This window comes from Fistularia commersonii, chromosome 30 (genome assembly GCF_037954325.1).
Source record: "Fistularia commersonii isolate RoL2024-O1a breed Wild chromosome 30, RoL_Fcom_v1.0, whole genome shotgun sequence".
Taxonomy (NCBI): domain Eukaryota; kingdom Metazoa; phylum Chordata; class Actinopteri; order Syngnathiformes; family Fistulariidae; genus Fistularia; species Fistularia commersonii.
In genome coordinates this window covers 1054666-1076450 of record NC_141313.1, presented here as the reverse complement: position 1 = coordinate 1076450, position 21785 = coordinate 1054666, and the positions used below count along the sequence as shown (strand labels likewise).

At 38.6% G+C, this 21785-nt stretch overlaps 1 protein-coding gene and 1 long non-coding RNA gene across 2 annotated transcripts; one reads left to right on the top strand and one right to left on the bottom strand.

Moving 5' to 3' along the window:
- Positions 1–2162: 2162 nt before the first annotated feature.
- Positions 2163–8167, bottom strand: tspan13b (tetraspanin 13b). The gene is made up of 6 exons (XM_086178313.1): positions 7866–8167; positions 6140–6307; positions 5211–5291; positions 4970–5083; positions 3616–3726; positions 2163–2803 (listed from the first exon to the last, which is right to left on the bottom strand). Exons 1-6 carry the CDS (start codon positions 7926–7928, stop codon positions 2729–2731), a joined length of 612 nt encoding a protein of 203 aa, XP_086034439.1. The 5' UTR covers positions 7929–8167; the 3' UTR covers positions 2163–2728.
- On the top strand, positions 8150–14561 carry LOC147215991 (uncharacterized). Its single transcript, XR_015109168.1, has 3 exons — positions 8150–8518; positions 8780–8904; positions 11628–14561. It is a non-coding gene; the product is annotated as an uncharacterized LOC147215991 (long non-coding RNA).
- The last annotated feature ends 7224 nt before the right edge of the window (positions 14562–21785 follow it).

The window sequence follows — 21785 nt, the reverse complement described above, 5'->3', positions numbered from 1 at the left end:
GTGTTTTGTGAGACGAGCGTTCGGAGATGTTTTCCCGTTGCCGTGGTTACAAAGGGCGCCGCTATTGTCGCCTGCGAATGAATGCAGCAGGAGAGACGGTTAGCGGGTCGCGCTCGGTGACTCGCCGCCAAAACAGAAGGTCGGGAAAGAGGTGGGGATGGAGATGTGGAACATGAGGAGCAGCTTCAGGACTTCAGGAGGACCTTCAGGAGGACCTTCAGGAGGACCTTCAGGAGGACCTTCAGGAGAATACAGCCGTCTTAGATTTCTGTCCTCTGAGTTTTAAGGTTCATTTTGTAAGAGTTTAGCGTCCAGGCTGGCGTGTGATTAGGCAGCTCCGCCTCAAACCTGCTTCAACCTCACCTACTAGTACTGCCACTAGTACTACTAGTACTACTAATACTTCTAGGACTACTAATACTGCCACAAGTACAACTAGTACTACTAGGACTACAAATACTACTCGGACTACTAATACTACCACTAGGACTACTAATACTAATAGGACTTCTAATACTACCGCCAGAATTACCAATGCTACTAGGACTGCTAATACTGCTACTAGTACTACTAATACTACTAGGACTACTAATACTGCCATGAGTACTACCAATACTACTAGGACTACTAATACTACTAGGACAACTAATACTGCTACTAGTACTACTAATACTTCTTGGACTATTAATACTTCCACAAGTACAACTAGTACTACTAATACTACCACTAGGACTACTAATACTTCTAGGACTATTTATACTGCCACAAGTACTACTGGTACTACTAGGACTACTAATGCTGCCACTAGTACTCCTAATACCACTCGGACTACTTATACTGCCACTACTATGACTAGTACTACTACTACTACTACTAGTACCACTAATACTACCACTGCTACCTCTCATACTACTGCTTGTATTAGTTCTACAACTGCTATGACTCTTACCACTACTACCATTACTACTACTACTACTACTACTACTACTACTGTGACAACTACTACAACCACTACCAGTTTAAAAAAGAGTCAAAGACTTTTAGTACCACTTCTACCACCACTACAAATAGTAGTACTACGATTACTACAACAACCACTACTACAACTGCTATTACTACAACAACAGCAGTAATAATGACACTAATCCCAGTCCTAATCCAGATAGTACGGGTAGTTGACACGACGAGTACTACTACTACTACTACCACTGCTACCATCACAACAAATACTACTACTACCAGTACTGCACGAGCAGTCGTGTGCTTTACGTTGCCATGGTTGCAGAGTGGATGCAAACATCCACCAGACGGCAGGGTTGAGTTTAGTTCTGGTTCAGGATCGAGCGCAGAAACACTTCTGGCCATGAAAGACGTGACGGCATGGAGACGGACGATTCTTCTCCCCGGTTAGATCGCTGCCATGTTGTCTTCTTCTTCTTCTTGTTCCTCTTGCCGGTTCCACCTGAGCATACAACGTCACTCCGTTTGCTGGCTTTGGCAATCATAAGTCCTGCTAGATGCCTCCTACTGTCGTATTTAGTCTCCTGGAGTCGCCTCCTTTGAGGACTTCCTCCTTGATGATGTTGGTTCCCAACAGGACACTTGAAGGATCCTCCTGAGGCTTCTCTGGTGGAACGAGTTTAGTTGTTTTAACATGTGGCCATCCAGACATGTTGTCTTGATGGAGTGGTGAAGCTGGATGGTAGTCAACTGCAGCTTCAACCAGGGTCTCCAACCAAGGATTACGTGCTTTCGAGGTCGGTTGCCGAGGACCGATGTTGATCCGCGATGGAACCTCAATGGCTCCGACCTGCGTGGTCTTTGTCCTTTCGCTGCAGATGTTCAGGCAAACCGCTTCACCTTCTTGTCTTGATCCATGGACGAGTGAAGCGTTCTGCTTGTGAGGCAACATCTTCAGTGAAGTCCAAGTCCTCCGGCTCATTCCAACCTCCAGACCAGCAGGAGGCGACGTTTCTCCCAATGTCTGATAAAGAGAACCGGATGCCGAGTCTGAGGTAGCCTATCGATTAGCCGCCCGCTTGAGTGAAGGGGTGAATGTGGATGAACCCTCAGGACGATGCTGAGGAGTGAGAAGACCTCCCTGATTCCACGGTGACTTCTCAGGAGTCCAGGCAAGAAAACGCCCAATGAACCAGTGAGTGTCTCTTCCAGTAGTATTTTATTATCGATTTACAGTACAAAGCTCATATCTGCACGGCACTCATGCAATAGACCAAATACACCACAGCACACAGCTGGCAGCAAGACACACACACACACACACACACACACACACACACACGCTATCCTTGAGTCCTCTCGTGAAGTAGCAACCGTTGACCAATTTGGACCGACTGTTTTTTTTACATTGAAAAAACGAGAGGCGCTCGGAATCGAGATCAGGCAGCTGCATAAATACTCTTTGAACGAACAGCAAACAGTCGGAGACGGTGATTCCAGTGTAAAGACCGTTGGTCTCCAGTGCGAGGAGGCGTTCCCTGCACGGGCCTTCGGCCCTGAGAGATGCTCCGGGAGGAGAGCGGTCACTTCCACGGCGACGGGCTTCCCGAACACCAAGCACATCACATGAAAATCAATATCGGTGCGGCGATTAGTGGAAAACACGCAGGTCGGTCTCGTATCTACAGGTGAAGCCCAGAGGGGAGTGAAGTGGGGGAAGCGGAGGTCCGTGGAAGTGGGAGTGCAGAAGGTCCGACCCGGCGCCGGCTCACAGGAAAGCGCTGGGGTTTGCCCGCGGGTCCTTCTGGTTCCTGTAGCGGTACGTCAGCCACACGCCTAGAATCTGACACCGCAACAAGGTCACAGTCAGCAACTGCAGCACTGGTTTGGCTAACAGCTAGCGCTAGATCAGTGGTTCTTCACCTTGTCGGAGGTACTGAACCCCACCTGTTTACATGCGCATTCACCGAACCCTTCTTTATTGGATGGAGGATCGTTTCGTCGATGGGTACAAAGAACAGGCAGAGGAGCCTTTTCATGGAATCTGGCTCCCTTCACCTTGAATCCAGCAAGCGCTATGTTCTTGTAGCTCCCATCTCCATGCAGCTGAAGGAAGCCTTCCCTTAGTTTTGCCGGTGCCGGACTAGAATTGCTCATCTTGTCTTTGCAAATCATGCCGTTAGGACATCGATTCCAATCGCGTTCCGTCATACGTGTGAATCCGTATTGTACGTGTTCTTCCGACCGCTTTCTTTTTTTGCCCGACATAATTAGTATGAAGGGATTAAAATATTAAGAAAGAAATCACATGACGTACCATCACGACAGTCACAAGTTACTACAACTGAGCGCGCCAAAATCCCCGCAGCACGGATAGGCCGAGCTATGTAGCGTGATCACCTGCGGCCGGTGATGTCATCACCAATGTGTGTCTTGACCTCCGCCGAACCCCTGAGACCGACCCGCCGAACCCCTGGGGTTCGATCCAACCCAGGTTAAGAACCACTGCACTAGCGCTAGCGGTGCTACTCATTCAGCTACCTCTTCTAGCACGATTATAGCGGCCGATGCTAAAAAGCATCCTTGTCGGCCGCACTAGCGCGCTGGTCGTACTGAGCGTGCTTTCGGGGTGCGTGGAGTTTCTCCAAGGCTCACCTCGGTGAAGCTGAAGAAGAGCCCGATGCCGCCGACGAAGCGCAGAACTTCTCCGGCGTGCACCTGGATCTTGTCTGCGCAGGGCGAACACGAGTGGTTGGGGAAACAAGCCTAGGAGAGACGACACCGGAGAGGAAGTCAGCCAGGAAGGCGGGAGTTTCCCGTTGTTTTGAAGTCAGACGACTCATGACTCTTTCCACGTAGAGCAGGTTTGGACCAGCACTCTTCAAGATGATCTGCAGAAACCCAACGTTCACCCGGCAAGGAAACACTCCTTATATCTGGCAGAAACATCGGACGGAATCCAGCTGGGCGGCCTTCTGCCTCCACCGGTCAGGAGAGAGACAGGGAGCATCTACTACTACTACTACCACTACCACTACCACTACTACTACATCAACTAGTGCTAACGGCTACATGCTAATAGCTGAAATGCAATAACAGCCTCCTGGGAACCTTCAGAGAGCCTGATGCCTCCAGACCAGTGTTTCCCAACCTTTTCTGAGCCGCAGCACATATTTTACATTAGAAAAATCACACGGCACACCACCAAATAAATATGTCAAAAATATTTTTTAACGAAGTGGAATGAAACCGTAGTCTCAATTTACTTAGTGTGAAATCTAATATATCTAATATCTGTAGATTTGTCAAGTTGCAATGCAAAGATCCCACTGATGTGCAACTTTTCCAGAATGTCTGAAGACACGTCATCAATATGTCTGAAAATTGTATTATTGGAGAGAACTGGCTATTTCTTTATCAACGCCAGAGCCGAGCATTTCTTCTACAATGATTTTTCCGGCAGGTCGTGTTAATGTTTTGCTGTTTGGATTTAGAGACGAGTTCAGCAACTTTATAGCGGCTTTCACTGCTTTCTCACTCGTCTTGGTAGTTTTCAACAACGCTGCCTGTTTGTTTACGCAGATACAAGTACTTTTTATTTTAAAAATGTATCACGCAAAGCGTCACTAATCCCTCTGATACACAGATGCACAGGTTCATTCACTACCCGTTGCCATGGAATGGACACGCTGCCCACATAGACATAGGAAGACACATTATTAACGTTGGATAAATAATTTTCGGACCAATCGGGTGAAAGTGGGCATTTTTCCACGGCACACCTGATGATCTCTCTCGGCACAGCGGTTGGGAAACACTGGTCTAGAGAGGATATGAGGTTGCTGAGATGCGTGGATGAAGGTACATGAGTGCAGACGGAGCAGAGAGAGGGGGATCCCTCAGCAGAGGACGCCAACGGCAGCATAGCTAGGGGCTAAGCTAATGCTAAGCTAATGCTAACTATAAGGAGAAACTTTCGGCTTTCGAATGGAGAAAGAGTGGAACCCACTGCGTCACAGGTGGCGTTGAGGTCCACCTGCTTGAACCCGCAGCAGTTGAGGCTCTTCTCCACGTCTCTCTGGGTGCTGTTGGAGTTATTCCAGCCCACCTCCAGCAGCTGATCCTGAGGAGACACGGAACACGAACCGTCATGTCCACGGGGCCGGCGGAGGAGCACGGACGTGATCTTCATCTGGTCCTCCTCTTTGTGATTCCAGTGGGACCACGTGGGAGAAGACCAGGTCCCTCACCTGCTGCTCCCTGTTGATGGCCAGACAAGCGCAAGAGACGGAGAACTGTACGATGAACACCATGAAGAGTACGATCATGTACTGAGCTCATCTGTCAAGGAACAAGTACAGGACACACACACACACACACACACACACACACACACCGCTGACAGCGGCTGTCACTGAAGCCCTGCAGACGGGCTGAACACCAGATCTGTTTGCGTCAAGGTGGATGTGGAGCAGCTTCAGTCATCTGATTTCCCGAGTGAAACTGGATGCTCAGGAGCTCATTAACCCCCCGCCAACACACACACACACACACACACACACACACACACACACACACACACACACCAGACACAAACACACACGCACACACACGCATGCACGCTTGCATAGCAGATGGATTTTCCATAACATCAACAGGTTGTCAGTCACAAACAATATATCCATGAAAATATGTAGTTTATATACATTTCCTGATAATAACAAGGTTATGTAAGAGGCTACTGATAATTTATATTTCTTTAATATATTTTTAATTATTTTTAATAATCAAATATATGGATCTATATTCCTGCTTTTCAGATACAATGTATATTTTAAATAAAAACTAACGGGCGCAGATCTCAACATGCAGCTCCCATTTCGGCCACAAGGGGGCGCCCCTGAGCAGTCATTTGCCAGTATATCACGATTTTCTTTTCAAAAGGACACACACACACACACACCCACCCACACACACACACACAAGCGAACAAACAAACACACACACACACACACACACACACAGAATGTAAAAGTTTAGCCACAAAACACTTGCAAGATTAACTGTCTAATAAGAGAGGATTTATTGGCAGGGCTTTCCTTCCCAAGGGTTTGGAGTGAACACACTTCCCCTCTGCAGGTTCACTCGTGCGTCTCCAGACTGCGGGTGCAAAGGATACGAAGAAGAGGAGGACCTGGTGGTGCTTCATGGCCCCGATCAGGCCGGCCAGGGCCACGACGAACAGGAAGACCCCGACCCCGATGACCCCGCCGACCACCTGGAAGCTGGAGACCAGGCCGAACCACTTGCCCCACGCCGCGATGCCGATCATCAGCAGGCTCACCAGCTGTAGACACACACACACACACACACACACACACACTGTTTATTGTCCTGTGCATAAATCTGAGCTTTTATGGATTTTTTTTTATTAATTTTAATAGAATTGGTTATAAGTCCACTGTTTTTACCTGAACAGTCTTCAGCTTGGAAGGAACAAAAACATCTGGGAAAGATGTTCATCAAATCGATGATTTATGCAGCTGAAAGTTCTTATTGTTATACGACAGTCAAACTCCTCAGTTTATATATTATATTCATATATAACTGTATAAAACAGATTGTATGGTTATTTCGCTTTTATTAAAGGGGCAGTTACACAACATCACAAAATCATTATTATTTACCTTCTTAAAATAAGTTATTAAGTTGTTTTTTTGGAAAACATAAAAACTGATACATATGTTGAATAAGGAGTTGATTGAGGAAAAAAAACATTTTTGGCAAAAAAGACCTTTTTTGAGAAGGGCGATATAATATAATATAATATAATATACAATATATATTGTCATATAATAAATATAATATTGCGTATAATATAATATACTATAATATAATATAATATAATAAAATATATACTGAAATATAATAATATAATATTGTGTATAATATAATATAATTTAATATAATATAATGTATGTAAATAATATAATGATTTCTGCCCCAAATGACTTCCTTTAGTCAGAATAATAATCATAAAAATAATAATGATTATATAAAAATAAATACATGTGTGTATTTATATCATAAAAATGTTCTGTGTGTGTGTGTCACACTGGATCCTCTTGTGATCTATTCTAAAACGCCTCCAGCGACGAATTCAAAGGCCTTTGCGGTCCAATCAATAACTTTGTTTCCCGTCAAAGACTTTTGCTGCGACCGTCGCTGAAACAGAGGAGCTTTTCTTTCTTCCAGGTCTGAAACCTGCCGTACCTCTGCCCCGCCAACTTATCACGCGGAGATAAAACTCCGTTATCGCCTTCGGACGTTCCCAGGGGTCAACGTGCACGGGGCCGCGATGCCAAGTCACAACAAGCCACCTTTGACCCCGAGAAAACCCGTGAGTCTCCCTGTGAACCTCTTCACTTCTTCATCAGCCCCCCACCACACCCCTTATAAAAAGGTATGATGCAGAGTCTGCACGCCGTGCACACAAGTCACTTCTCAAAGAATCACATGATGCATCGTGTAAAATCCATTAAAATCCACAAATTCCTTTCCATTTGGGGCTTTATATTGATCCTGAATGTGCAAAATTAACACTCACACATTAATAGATGCGTAATTACTCTGTAAGCGGATATTCTAAACCAATAAGCTTCTATTGAAATCCATCTAAATGTGTGTGTGTGTGTGTGTGTGTGTGTGTGTTATCGCGGATGGAGACAGGACGTCCTCTGTAGAACCACACAATGACAGCTGGCAGGAAAAGGCAGGGTTTTTCCGCCGCGTTAACAACCCAGATCCAGTGCATTGCTTAATAATGGATAGTGTGTGTGTGTGCGTGTGTGTGTGTGTGTGTGTGTGTGTGTGTGTCCGGTCCATATGCTGCAGGGAGAACTCACCACGTAGAGGATGTTGAGGGCGCACAGCGCCTGCTTGGAGCAGGTGAATCCCGCGCAGCCCATCCTGATCGATCCGTCGGTCGATGATGGAGCTCGGCGGGGAAATCCAAGCCGCGCTGCGGAGGAGGGACGGAGGAGGGACGGAGGAGGGACGAGGGAGGAATCCGGACAGCCGGACGGAAGCGCCGCTTTCCGGGTAGAATGACGGCCAGCGGCTGCGGCGCGGACCTGGAGGGAAGCGGAGGGCGAAGCGTCAAGCTAGAGCTGTTCCACGAGCTGGTGACGGAAGTCATATGTTTTGGCTTCAAAATAAAAGCATGTGATGTTATTTACTACATAAAAATAACACTTTACTGGCTGTCAACATTTCAAATATTTACACAGATAAAACGTAAATATAATTGGACATGAATGCACCCCTGAAAGCTCTCAGCGGTTTGGAAAATGTGATAATTTGACGATGTAGCAATTCAATTTCCGGTAGAAACTGGAAAACTATTTGACTTGACACTGTCCAAGCATATGACTCGTTGAGGGGCGGAGCTCGTTAGTATCGCGACATCTGATTGGCTGCAGGAGGTCCGCTTGTTTACTCAGGAAATGGGGTGAAAGCCGTTTCCAGCCGCAGAAACGCAGTGCGGGTCATCGCTAAGGTCATCTCTGCAAGCGCAAAATAAGATTTATTAGAGAAAACAATTCACTCAGGGCTCCTTCTCTAGGTTTTTATTGTGACCGGGGATTTATATACAAATAAATTGCATATTATTGATGCTAATAGCAATGATTGCAGCTTCCCAATTACATTTTCTATTATTATTAATGTATGAATGTATGTGTCTAATTATTCTTTCATTATGCATGTACGGGTGTATGTGGACATATATATATTCTTGTCAAAATCTTCTTGTGTTCAGTTCTGAAGAAGCCTCTGGGATGAGCTGTGGAAGGTCTTCAGGTGAAGAAATTCAAGTCCAGCTACCAAAACAAGAAGATTGAGACAGTAATTCACCATGACCTGGATGACTGAGAACCTCCACAGGTGTGTTCACCTGAAAATCTTTCAGCCCTCATCCCAAAGGCTTCATCAGTTATGTATATATATTTATTTCCTTCTTTTAATATCTATTTATTTATTTGGTTGTTTTCTGAAAAATATGTAGTTAAATATATGATATGGCCCTGAGTGACCGGAACACAAATCTTGAATTTCTTGTTTTCTTTATTTTTTTATTAATTGCATTATTCATTACATCATTGATTTATTTCTTGCGTGTTTTTTTTTTAATTTGTTTCTCTATATCTTTCATCATTTCTGTGTCTTATTTCTTTACATGTTTATTTATTTACATATTTAGTTGTACATACATATTCATTCATTTAGATATCTTTCTATCCCGTTATTTATTTTTTTATTTACTTCTTCCATTATTTTTTTTATCCTTTTATTTTCTAGAAAATGTACAAGTGAAACGAAAGATTTGTTGCTGATATATTTTGTTTTTATTTATTACGTTTATTTTAGTTAAAAATATTTTCAGTTAGTTTTATTTAATACATTCTCGTTAATTTCATCATATTAGTTTTTATTAATATCGCAACTTCTTTATTTCATTTTTTACTTTTTCATTATCTAATTATTGACTAATATATTTCTTTATCTTTATCTCACTGTTAACTCTATTCGTCTGGGCTACCTCATCATCTATTTATGGCATGCCACAGTATATCTATTTTTTATTTATCCTCCATGAATTATTCCATTAATTCGTCATTAATTTAATTACTTAATTATTTGACTTATTATTTATTCATTTTTTTATTGAATCCTTACCTCTGGTTACCGTTCATATTTTGCCATCTGAATATTGAATCGAAATCTATGAAAAATATGTAATAATCGAGTACCATTTTAACACTTCAATATTAACAATTTATTTTCTTTTAAGAAGCCTGATCAATGAGAAAATGTCCATTAATTAATGTTAATGTGGTGACTGAATGAGTGAACGACAGGTATCAGTGCACCCTCTATTGGCAGAAACAACAACATGCAGAACAGGAGTGGATTATATTTTCCAGAGAATTCTTCTTTAATGTTGAGATGAATATGTTAATTCAAAGTTCTATAAGCATCTACTTATATTGAATTAAACGTAAGATACTGGGCCTGGTGGATGGGACTTATTGATGATAACCACAAATTTTGATATTTAGTCGAGGATATTAGGAAAAAAAAACGTTAAATTTACCTACGAGACCCCTGTCTCTTAAACATAGTGAAGTAAAAATACTCACTTACGAATGTGTTGTAGAATGTGTGGGACTAACATTTAAAACAGAAAGGAAGGACATGAAACATGACATAAACACGTACATAAATACAAATATACACATACAGACATATATACATACAAACATATATACACAAAAATACATTCATACACATACAATATACACACATACATACTTATATACATACATATATACATATATGCAAACACATATACATACACACAAACATACATAATACATCCATATATACATATATGCAAACACAGACATATACGTACATACATATATCTATACACACACATACATTCATACACATACCTACATAGATATATATACTCACACATACATACATACATACACAAACAAACATATATTCACACCTACATATTCACAGGTGAACATACATACATAGATATATATATATATACATACATATATTCATATACATATCTACATAGATACATACTCAGATACATACATACATAAATTCACACATACATAGATACCTACATACACACACATACAGACATTCATACACATACCTATATAGATATATACTCACACATAAATACATACATTTGACATACATACATACATACATACGTCCATACACATACATATACACATACAGACATACATATATATATATACACACATACATACACAAACATGTATTCATACACATACCTACATAGATATATACTCACACATACATACATACATACAATCACACACATACTCACATACTGACATACATACATAAATACATACAGAGATACATATATACATTCATACATACATACATACACATATATTCACAGACATACATACATACACATATATTTATACATACATACATACAAACACACATATATACATAGAGTCATAAAAACACACATACCTACCTATAAACATACATAAATATACATACATTCATATACATACCCACGTATATACATACGCCCGTACATATATATTCACACATACATACATACACACACACATACATTACATACATACATACATACATACTCACACACATACATACATACATACACACATACATGCTACAAAAAACATATTCATACACATACCCACATAGATATATACTCACACATACATACACAAACATATATTCGTACATACACACATACATACACACTTACATACATACATACATATATACTTACATACAGTACATAGCTCATAACTACTGGTTCAGTCATAACTTCATATTCATTTCCTCGCTTTCTGAGAAGTAAAAGTTTTGTTTTTCCCTTTCAAGTGTGAGTGTGGCTGACAATATTTGCAAAACGTGTTAATCAGTTCTTTCTTTATGTTTTATTGTTCAAAATATCTTACAATAGCTTGTACATTTTCTGCTAAACTTTTGTATCTATACACACAAACAAACATTTGACCAATCAGTTTGGCACAGGAAATGACGTATTTCATTTTTTCTACTTTCAGACCGAGGTTATAAAATAGGGGGCGTGGCCAACGAATGACCGGAAGTGGAGTCCAGCTCGGCTAGAGTGGGACGCCAACTACGGGCAGACAAACACATTTAAACGTTTTTCCTGATGAAATTGCTGCAATTTCATGAAAGAGTAACTGGTCTACAAACCAAATTCCTCAGAGAGGTAGTGAAATTTGTAACCGTCATTTTGTTTCATTCAAAGGTGAGACGTCGGCGGGCAGCAGGTAAGAGGTTACTAGCATTAGCGTCGAGCTTCTTTGCTATCCCTGGTCAGATCAGTTAAATGGAAATGCTGTAATCGCTGAAGTTGCGTTGTGCAGCAGTCTGTAGTCAAAAACCTTTCTGAAGTATTTGCATGTTAGTCTGCATTTTGACAAAAACATTCCCAGTTTCCATTTTGATGTGTAGTGGGAGCAGGGAACAAGCAGAGGTTTGGAAGTTTGCTGCAAAAAGACAGAATACATGAGTGTAAGTATGAGGGTGTGGAAGAGGATATTTATGGATGAATTGAACGAGGACATGACGTTAGTTGGTATGAGAAAAAGGAATGCAGGGAAGAGATGAATGCAGATGGTTTTTGCTGATGATGAGAGGAAAACAGAGTTCCCAGAAAGTGTTAGATGATATAATAACAAACTTAATCTCCCCAACATTTGCCACTCAATCCTGTTAAATCATTCTTTCTTGTCGATCAGACCTGTAAAACAGACAGTTCATCTAAATCTAATCTTTGTAGTTGACAGTTAAGACACTTTATATTTCATTGTATTTCTTATTCTTCCTCCTTCCTACTATTATCTATTACTGTTACGTTTTTGCTTGAAACTCTGGCACACCAATTTCCTTCGAGATAAATAAAGTTGTTCTCATTCTCATTTCTCATTCATTCTCATAAACCATGCTGTGACGGTCTTAAGTTAGTCAGTTCTGTTGCTCGTCTGCAGGGTCATGGGATATTGTTTTTTCCAAGCAATATGAATGGCAACATTTACAATGATAAAAAAAAAAAAAACAGTTACTCAGGGTTAGGGTAGGATGAAAAGGAAAGTATGTGTTCTATCTCCCGTCCACACATGAATTTTAGAGATAATTTCAATAATCAAATTGGCACCTGAATTGATTAATTTCATCGTTTTTAGTTTTCTGAATGAAGTCTAGAAATAAGGCCAACATTAACTGTTAACATTTTTAAAACCCATTTAAAATAGCTCCCAGGTGGTCATTGAATGTTGTTCAATCGGTCCTATAACATCTGCTGCGATCTCCTCGAGCTCCGACACGGCCCAAACACGACTCGCTGAATTGATGTCTGCTGAAGGTCTACTCCGATCAGTTTAGAAGAAACCAACCTATGTTCTTGTCTATCGTAACAATATCTTTTATTTTATTTTCACTGTACTGATGTATGAATTAAAATTTGATCCCACAGGTGGGTTTTAAAAGGTAAAGCCCAGCTCACATCACGCTGGACACAAAGACCCTACCGATATGGCCTTTTCCCACGGACGCTTCAAGGGTTGAAGAAGCTGCCCTCTCTTTCACTCAAACCTGGCCTTGGCCAGAAATAGCAATGAGCTATTGCCCATAGTTCTCAGAGCTCTGGAGATACAGATTCCAAATTTCTCCACCCACCTCTCACGTGCATAAATGTAGATGTCCTTTAAGGCCATTTACGGATATTGAATTGGTTAGTGACGGTTTCTCCTACGATGCTCCATCATAAGAAACTTGACACACTGAACTGCATTAATAATTTAAAGCTAAGCATCATGTTAGGGATGCTACAGTTTTCTTTCTCTGGGTCTTTAAAGCCAACAACAACAAGCTCAGGGGCTGTTGTTAGCACTGTTACGTTCACTGTACTTTCTGTGCCCCCTCCCAGTGCCTAATCTGAAGCCAAAGCGCAAATTCACCCCATACCCACCTATGTGAACTATCCTCCGAAAGGGCTTACAGCTTGTTCAACTCCGATAGTTTGGTGTGTATTCGTGTGTGGACGACAACCAAGCCGGAGCTGCACATCAATAGCAGCCTTTGCTGTGTCCAACCTCAACGTTGAATAAAGTTCCTTTTTCATCATTTTGGATCCTGTGTTATATCTATTTTTCTGTATTTTTGTGTTATATATCTATGTATATGCAATATTCAGAACTGTGCAATATTTCATTTCATAACAGCTACACTACAATTTTTCCTTTTATCATACTATTGTGCACCCCTTACCTCACTTGTTACTAAGACACTTATAGTTTTATAGTTTTATCACTTGTTTACTAAGACACTTGTTTCACTGAGACACTCTTTATTTTTATTTCTAATTCTGCCTTTTTCTTTTTATTGTTATATTTTCTGTAACTCTGGCACAACAATTTCCTTCGGGATTCATAAAGTTGTTCTTATCTTATGTAAATGAAAAAATAAACATGTTTCCTTTTCTATCTGGGGCACTCACTCTTACACCCCCGCCTCCGCGGGTGGCGAGGGGTGGCTGGCGCCCATCTCTCAGCCTATAGGGCCACCCTGGATTGCACAGGGCCACTCATTCCTAGGGACACTTTACAGTCGCCAATTAACTTAAATGCATGCTTTTGGCCGGTGGGAGGAAGGGAAGAACCCACGCGGACACGGGGAGAACATGCCAACTCCACACAGATGACAACTACTCACAGTGGTTGATGTGGGGCTTGAACCCGAGTTGCTTTGCTGTGAGGCAACAGCTCTAACCGCTGCGCCACCGAGCCGCCCAACCATGAACTGTGCGGATGTTATATTTGTCTTTAAATCCAGCTCAAAGTATTGTTTAAGAATAGTACATTCAGTCAGATCTTGTATGTGTTATTTTACTGATCCCTTTATTTTTTGAACAGTGTATATGTGTGTGAATATGACCTGAGTTCTAGTAATGTTGTAAAATAAACTGATAAATGTAACTTATTTTGGTTCCAGTGATTCATTTGGATGTTTGTTGAACATAGACAGATAATAGCCAATGTGACTGAGTGAATAACTCAAACCTGCAAGTCATGACTCATGACCCACACATCCGAAACAAGCATGTCAGTATCACATCCCCCACATGAAATTCTATAAGCAAACAAGTTTTGTTTAACATTCCATCTAATTTTATTGCACCTAACAATTGACTCGTGAACACTGAAAAGGACATGTCAGACGGCCTTTTGCTTCTCCATGGGTTGGTTCTCCTCTCGCGTAGTGTCAGAGATGGTCATGTATATACATACATATACATAAATACTTGTCCTGTTTGTTGTGAAGATGAGCAAGGAGTGCACCCACACTTTAGGCATATTGAAAAATCTTCTCCTTTGGGCTTTTCCCTTCAGGGGTCTCCACAGCAAATTCACCTTTTCCATCTAACCCTGTTCTCTGTATCCTCTCTCACACTAACTACATTCATATCCACTCTCACTACATCCATAAATCTTCTCTTTGGTCTCACTCTAGACCTCCAATTCCAGCATCCGTCTACAAATATATCCTCTGTCCCTCCTCTGTACATGACAGCACCATCTCAGTAATGGAGAAATAAGTAAGTAAAATAAAAGACATGCGCACAGCCATACATACATATATACTTGTTACTCTGTCAGTTTTACAACTGGTTTGGATACAGGTTCTTTCTGATTCCTCAGGAGAAAACTGCAACATCACAAACAGAAAGCAAAAAAACAAAACAATATATAATAATTTATCCTTTATTAGTCCCCGTGGGGAAATTCGTTCTCTGTGACGTTAGAGGTTCATACATACAGAGCAACATACATACTTATGTAGATACATACATACAAAGATACATACATACATACATTCATTCACACATATTCACATACATACATACATATATACATACATACAATCACACACATACATACATACTTACAAACTGACAGACATACATATATACATACATATACACATATTCACCTACATGAACACACACACATACATACATACCTACCTCCATACATAAATATATACATACATTCATATACATACCCGCTTATATACATATGCCCACGCACATACATTCACACATACATACATACATTTACACATACATACATACATTCATAAACACATATTAACATACATACATACATACACACATATTCCCATACATACATTTACACATACATACATACATGCATACATACATTCATACATACACACATATTAACATACATACATACACACACATACATACATACTTACATACACACACACATACATACACACAGACAAACATTCATACACATACCTATATAGATATATACTCACTCATACATTAATACATACATAAACACATACATACAAACATACACGTATATATATATATATATATATATACAGACATACATAAATACATACATACATACGTACCTACCTACATACATAGATATATACATACATACAATCACACATATACATACATACTGACATACATAAATACATAAATAGAATCACACACATACATGAATACAAAAATACATACTTACATTTAAACATATATACATAGTTACACACATACATACATACAATCACACACATACTTACATACTGATATACATACATACAGAGGTACATATATACATACATAGTTACATGCATTCAAAGATACATACATTCATACACATATATTCAGACGGATACATACACATATGTATATACATACATACATACATACATTTATACATACATATAACCACACACAATAAATACACACATACTGACATACATACATACATACATACATACACATACCCACGTATATACATACTTCCACACATACATTCACACATACATACATACAAACGTACATACATACATATATACATTTAAACATACACACATACATACATACATACATACATACATACATACACACATATTCACAAATGCATACACAAATATATACATAAATACATACATACATACATACAAACAATCACACACATACATAAATACTTACATACTGACATACAACATACTTACATACATACATACATTTAAAGATCCATACAAACATACATACATACACACACATATACATATACACATACATACATACATAAAATCATACATATACATACATACTGATAAACATACATACATACATATAATCACACACATACATACATAAATACATACTTACATTTAAACATATTTATATACATACACATAAAAACATATACTCACATACTGACATACATACATACATACATACAATCACACACATACTTACATACATACATACATACACACATATACAGACCCACGTATATACATACTCCCACACATACATAAATATATACATACAAACATACATACATACATACATTTACACATACATATATACATACATAACTACATATATACATACATACAAATATATTGACATATATACATACACCTATATATACATAAATACATACATACATACAATCACACACATACATAGATACTTACATACTGACATACAACATTCATACACACATGTACAGACCCACGTATATACATACTCCCACACATAATTCACACATACATACATATATACATACAAACATACATACATTTACACATACACACATGCATACATACATATATACATACATACATACACACATATTCACAAACATACATACACCTTTATATACACAATCACACACATACATACATACATTAATTCATACACACATATTCACATACATACATACAAACACATATATAAATACATACATGCATTTAATCACACACATATATACATACTTACATACTGACATACATACATACAAAGATACATAAATTCATACATACATACATCCATACATATATACATACATACACACATATTCACATACATACATACACACACATATCCATACTCACATAAACAGACACACACACATAAACAAATACACACATACATACAAACAGCATACATACATATACATACACACACATAAATATATATACATACACATATGCATACAAGCAGAATACATGCATACATACATGGATACATATATACATACATTATATACATACACACATACATACACAAATATACATCCATACATATGAACAATTTCACACATGTCCACTCATACATACATAAACACATAAATACACACACAAACACACAAACTAAAATACACACACACATATATATGTAACTATGTAACTCTCATACATACAATAATGCATATACAAACATACTCATACATACAAAAAATATACATACATACATATATAGACACACATATATATGCATAGGGACATACAAATACGCATATGTAAATACATACATATATACATATATACATTACATACATACACACACAAATATACATACACACAGAAATACATACTCACACACATATATATAAACACACAAACGCACACACACATAAATACACACCTACATGCATACAAACAGAATATATAAATAAATACATAGAACATACATTCATACATTATATACATACACACATACATACACAGACATACATACACACACATAAATACATACACAAACATATATATTTATACACATACCTACATAGATATATTCCCACACATACATACAAACATGTATACATACATATACATACACATATACATTCATACATACACAAGCATACATACATGCATATAAACATATGTATACGTACATTCATGAACATACCTACAAACCAAAAAATATGCATAGGTAAATAAATACATATATATATACATATGTCTGCGTACATCCATAAAAACCTTAATGTATACATTACATACATACACACATACATATATACATACATTCAATCACACACATACATACATACACACATATTCACATACATACATACACACATACCTACCTCCATACATACATAAATATATACATACATTCACATACATACCCACGTATATACATACGCCCAAACACATGCATTCACACATCCATATATACAAAAATACATACATCCATACATAGAAACATAACAACATACATACATGCATATCTGCTCACACACACACAAACGTACATACATTTACACACACACACACATACATACATACATTCATTTCTATACATACATCTTCTTCTTTCGGCTTTTCCCGTCAGGTGTCGCCACAGCGAGTCAACTTTCTCCATCTAACCCTATTCTCTGTATCTTCCTCTCTCACACCAATACCTTCATATCTTCTCTCACTACGTCCATAAATCTATACATACATACATACATACATAAAAACATACACACAGGAACACACACACACATACAAACACACACATACATACATACAAACATACATGAATATACACACATACATACATACATACATACACGCATACATACATACATACATACATATATTCATACACACATATTCAAATACATAAATACATACATACGTACATACATACAATCAAACACATACTTACAAACTGATATACATACATACGGAGGTACATACATACATACTTAGATACATGCATTCAAAGATACCTACACACATATTCACATACATACATACATACATATATATATATACATACATACATTCATTTCTATACATACATACATAATTACATACACACAGGAACACACACACACACATATATATATACACACATACATACATTCATACACGCATATTCATATACATACATACATACATACATACAATCAAACACATACTTACATACTGATATCCATACATACAGAGGTACATACATACATACAAAGATACATACATTCATACATACATACATACACACATATCCACATACATACATACACATATACCTATCTCATACATACATAAATATATACATACATTCATATACATACCCACATATATACATACACCAGCACACATGCATTCACACATACATACATACACATATACATACATACATACATACAAACATACATACAAACATACATACAAACATAACAACATACATACATGCATATCTACTCACACACATACAAACATACATACATTTTCATACACATACATACATACATACATTCATTTCTATACATACATACATGCATAAATACATACATACATATACACATACATACATTTATAAATACATACACACAGGAACACACACACACATACATACACATACATGCACATATACACTCACCAGCCACTTTATTAGGTACACCATGCTAGTAACGGTTTGGACCCCCTTTTGCCTTCAGAACTGCCTCAATTCTTGGTGGCATAGATTCAAAACGGTGCTGGAAGCATTCCTCAGAGTTTGGTCCATATTGACATGATGGCATCACACAGTTGGCGCAGATTTGTCGGCTGCACATCCATGATGCCAATCTCCCGTTCCACCACATCCCAAAGATGCTCTATTGGATTGAGATCTGGTGACTGTGGAGGCCATTTGAGTCCAGTGAACTCATTGTCATGTTCAAGAAACCAGTCTGAGATGATTCCAGCTTTATGACATGGCGCATTATCCTGCTGAAAGTAGTCATCAGAGGTTGGGTACATTGAGATCATAAAGGGATGGACGTGGTCAGCAGCAATACTCAGGTAGGCTGTGGCGTTGCAACGATGCTCCATTGGTACCAAGGGGCCCAAAGAGTGCCAAGAAAATATTCCCCACACCGTTACACCGCCACCACCAGCCTGAACCGCTGATACAAGGCAGGATGGATCCATGCTTTCATGTTGTTGATGCCAAATTCTGACTCTACCATCTGAATGTTGCGGCAAAAATCGAGACTCATCAGACCAGGCGACGTTTTTCCAAACCTCTATTGTCCAATTTCGATGAGCTTGTGCAAATTGTAGCTTCAGTTTCCTGTTCTTAGCTGAAAAGAGTGGCACCTGGCGTGGCCTTCTGCTGCCGTAGCCCATCTGCCTCAGAGTTGGACGTCCTGTGCGTTCAGAGATGCTCTTCTGCCCACCTTGGTTGGAACGGGTGGTTATTTGAGTCACTGTTGCCTTTCTATCAGCTGGAACCAGTCTGGCCATTCTCCTCTGACCTCTGGCATCAACAAGGCATTTCCGCCCACAGAACTGCCGCTCACTGGATATTTCTTCTTTTTCAGACCATTCTCTGTAAACCCTAGAGATGGTTGTGTGTGAAAATCCCAGTAGATCAGCGGTTTCTGAAATACTCAGACCAGCCCCTCTGGCACCAACAACCATGCCACGTTCAAAGTCACTCCAATCACCTTTCTTCCCCGGACCGATGCTCGGTTTGAACTGCAGGAGATTGTCTTGACCACGTCTACATGCCTAAATGCACTGAGTTGCCGCCATGTGATTGGCTGATTAGAAATTAAGTGTTAACAAGCAGTTGGACAGGTGTACCTAATAAAGTGGCTGGTGAATGTACATACTTACAATCACACAAATACATACATACTGACATAAATAAAAACATAAATACAATCACACACATACATAAATACATACGTACATCTAAACATATATACATACATACATACATATATACATACATACATACATACAATCACAAACATACTTATATACTTACATACATACATACAATCACACACATACTTACATACTGATATACATACATACAGAGGTACATATATACATACATAGTTAAATGCATTCAAAGATACATATATACATACATTTGTACATACATACAATCACACAATAAATACATACATACTTACATCCTGACATACATACGAAGATACATACATACATACACATACACACGTATATACATACTTCCACACATACATTCACACATACATACATATATACATACAAACTTGCATACATCCATATATACATTTACACATACACACATATTCACAAATGCATACACCAATATATACATAAATACATACATACATAAATACTTACATACTGACATACAACATACATACATACATTTAAATATACATACAAACATACATACACACATACATTAATTCATACACACACACATCTATATATACATACATACATACATACTGACAAACATACATACATACATACATAAATACATACTTACATTTACACAAATATACATACATGCACACAAAAAACTTATATACTTACATACTGACATACATACATACATACATATACATATATACAGACCCACGTATATA

Coding starts and splice junctions, on each gene's coding strand:
- tspan13b (XM_086178313.1), bottom strand. CDS start 7,928: ATGGGCTGCGCGGGATTCACCTGCTCCAAGCAGGCGCTGTGCGCCCTC. Junction 5,292..6,139: donor ACCAGGTCCTCCTCTTCTTC/GTATCCTTTGCA, acceptor AGATGAGCTCAG/TACATGATCGTACTCTTCAT. Junction 5,084..5,210: donor CCATCAACAGGGAGCAGCAG/GTGAGGGACCTG, acceptor GTGTCTCCTCAG/GATCAGCTGCTGGAGGTGGG.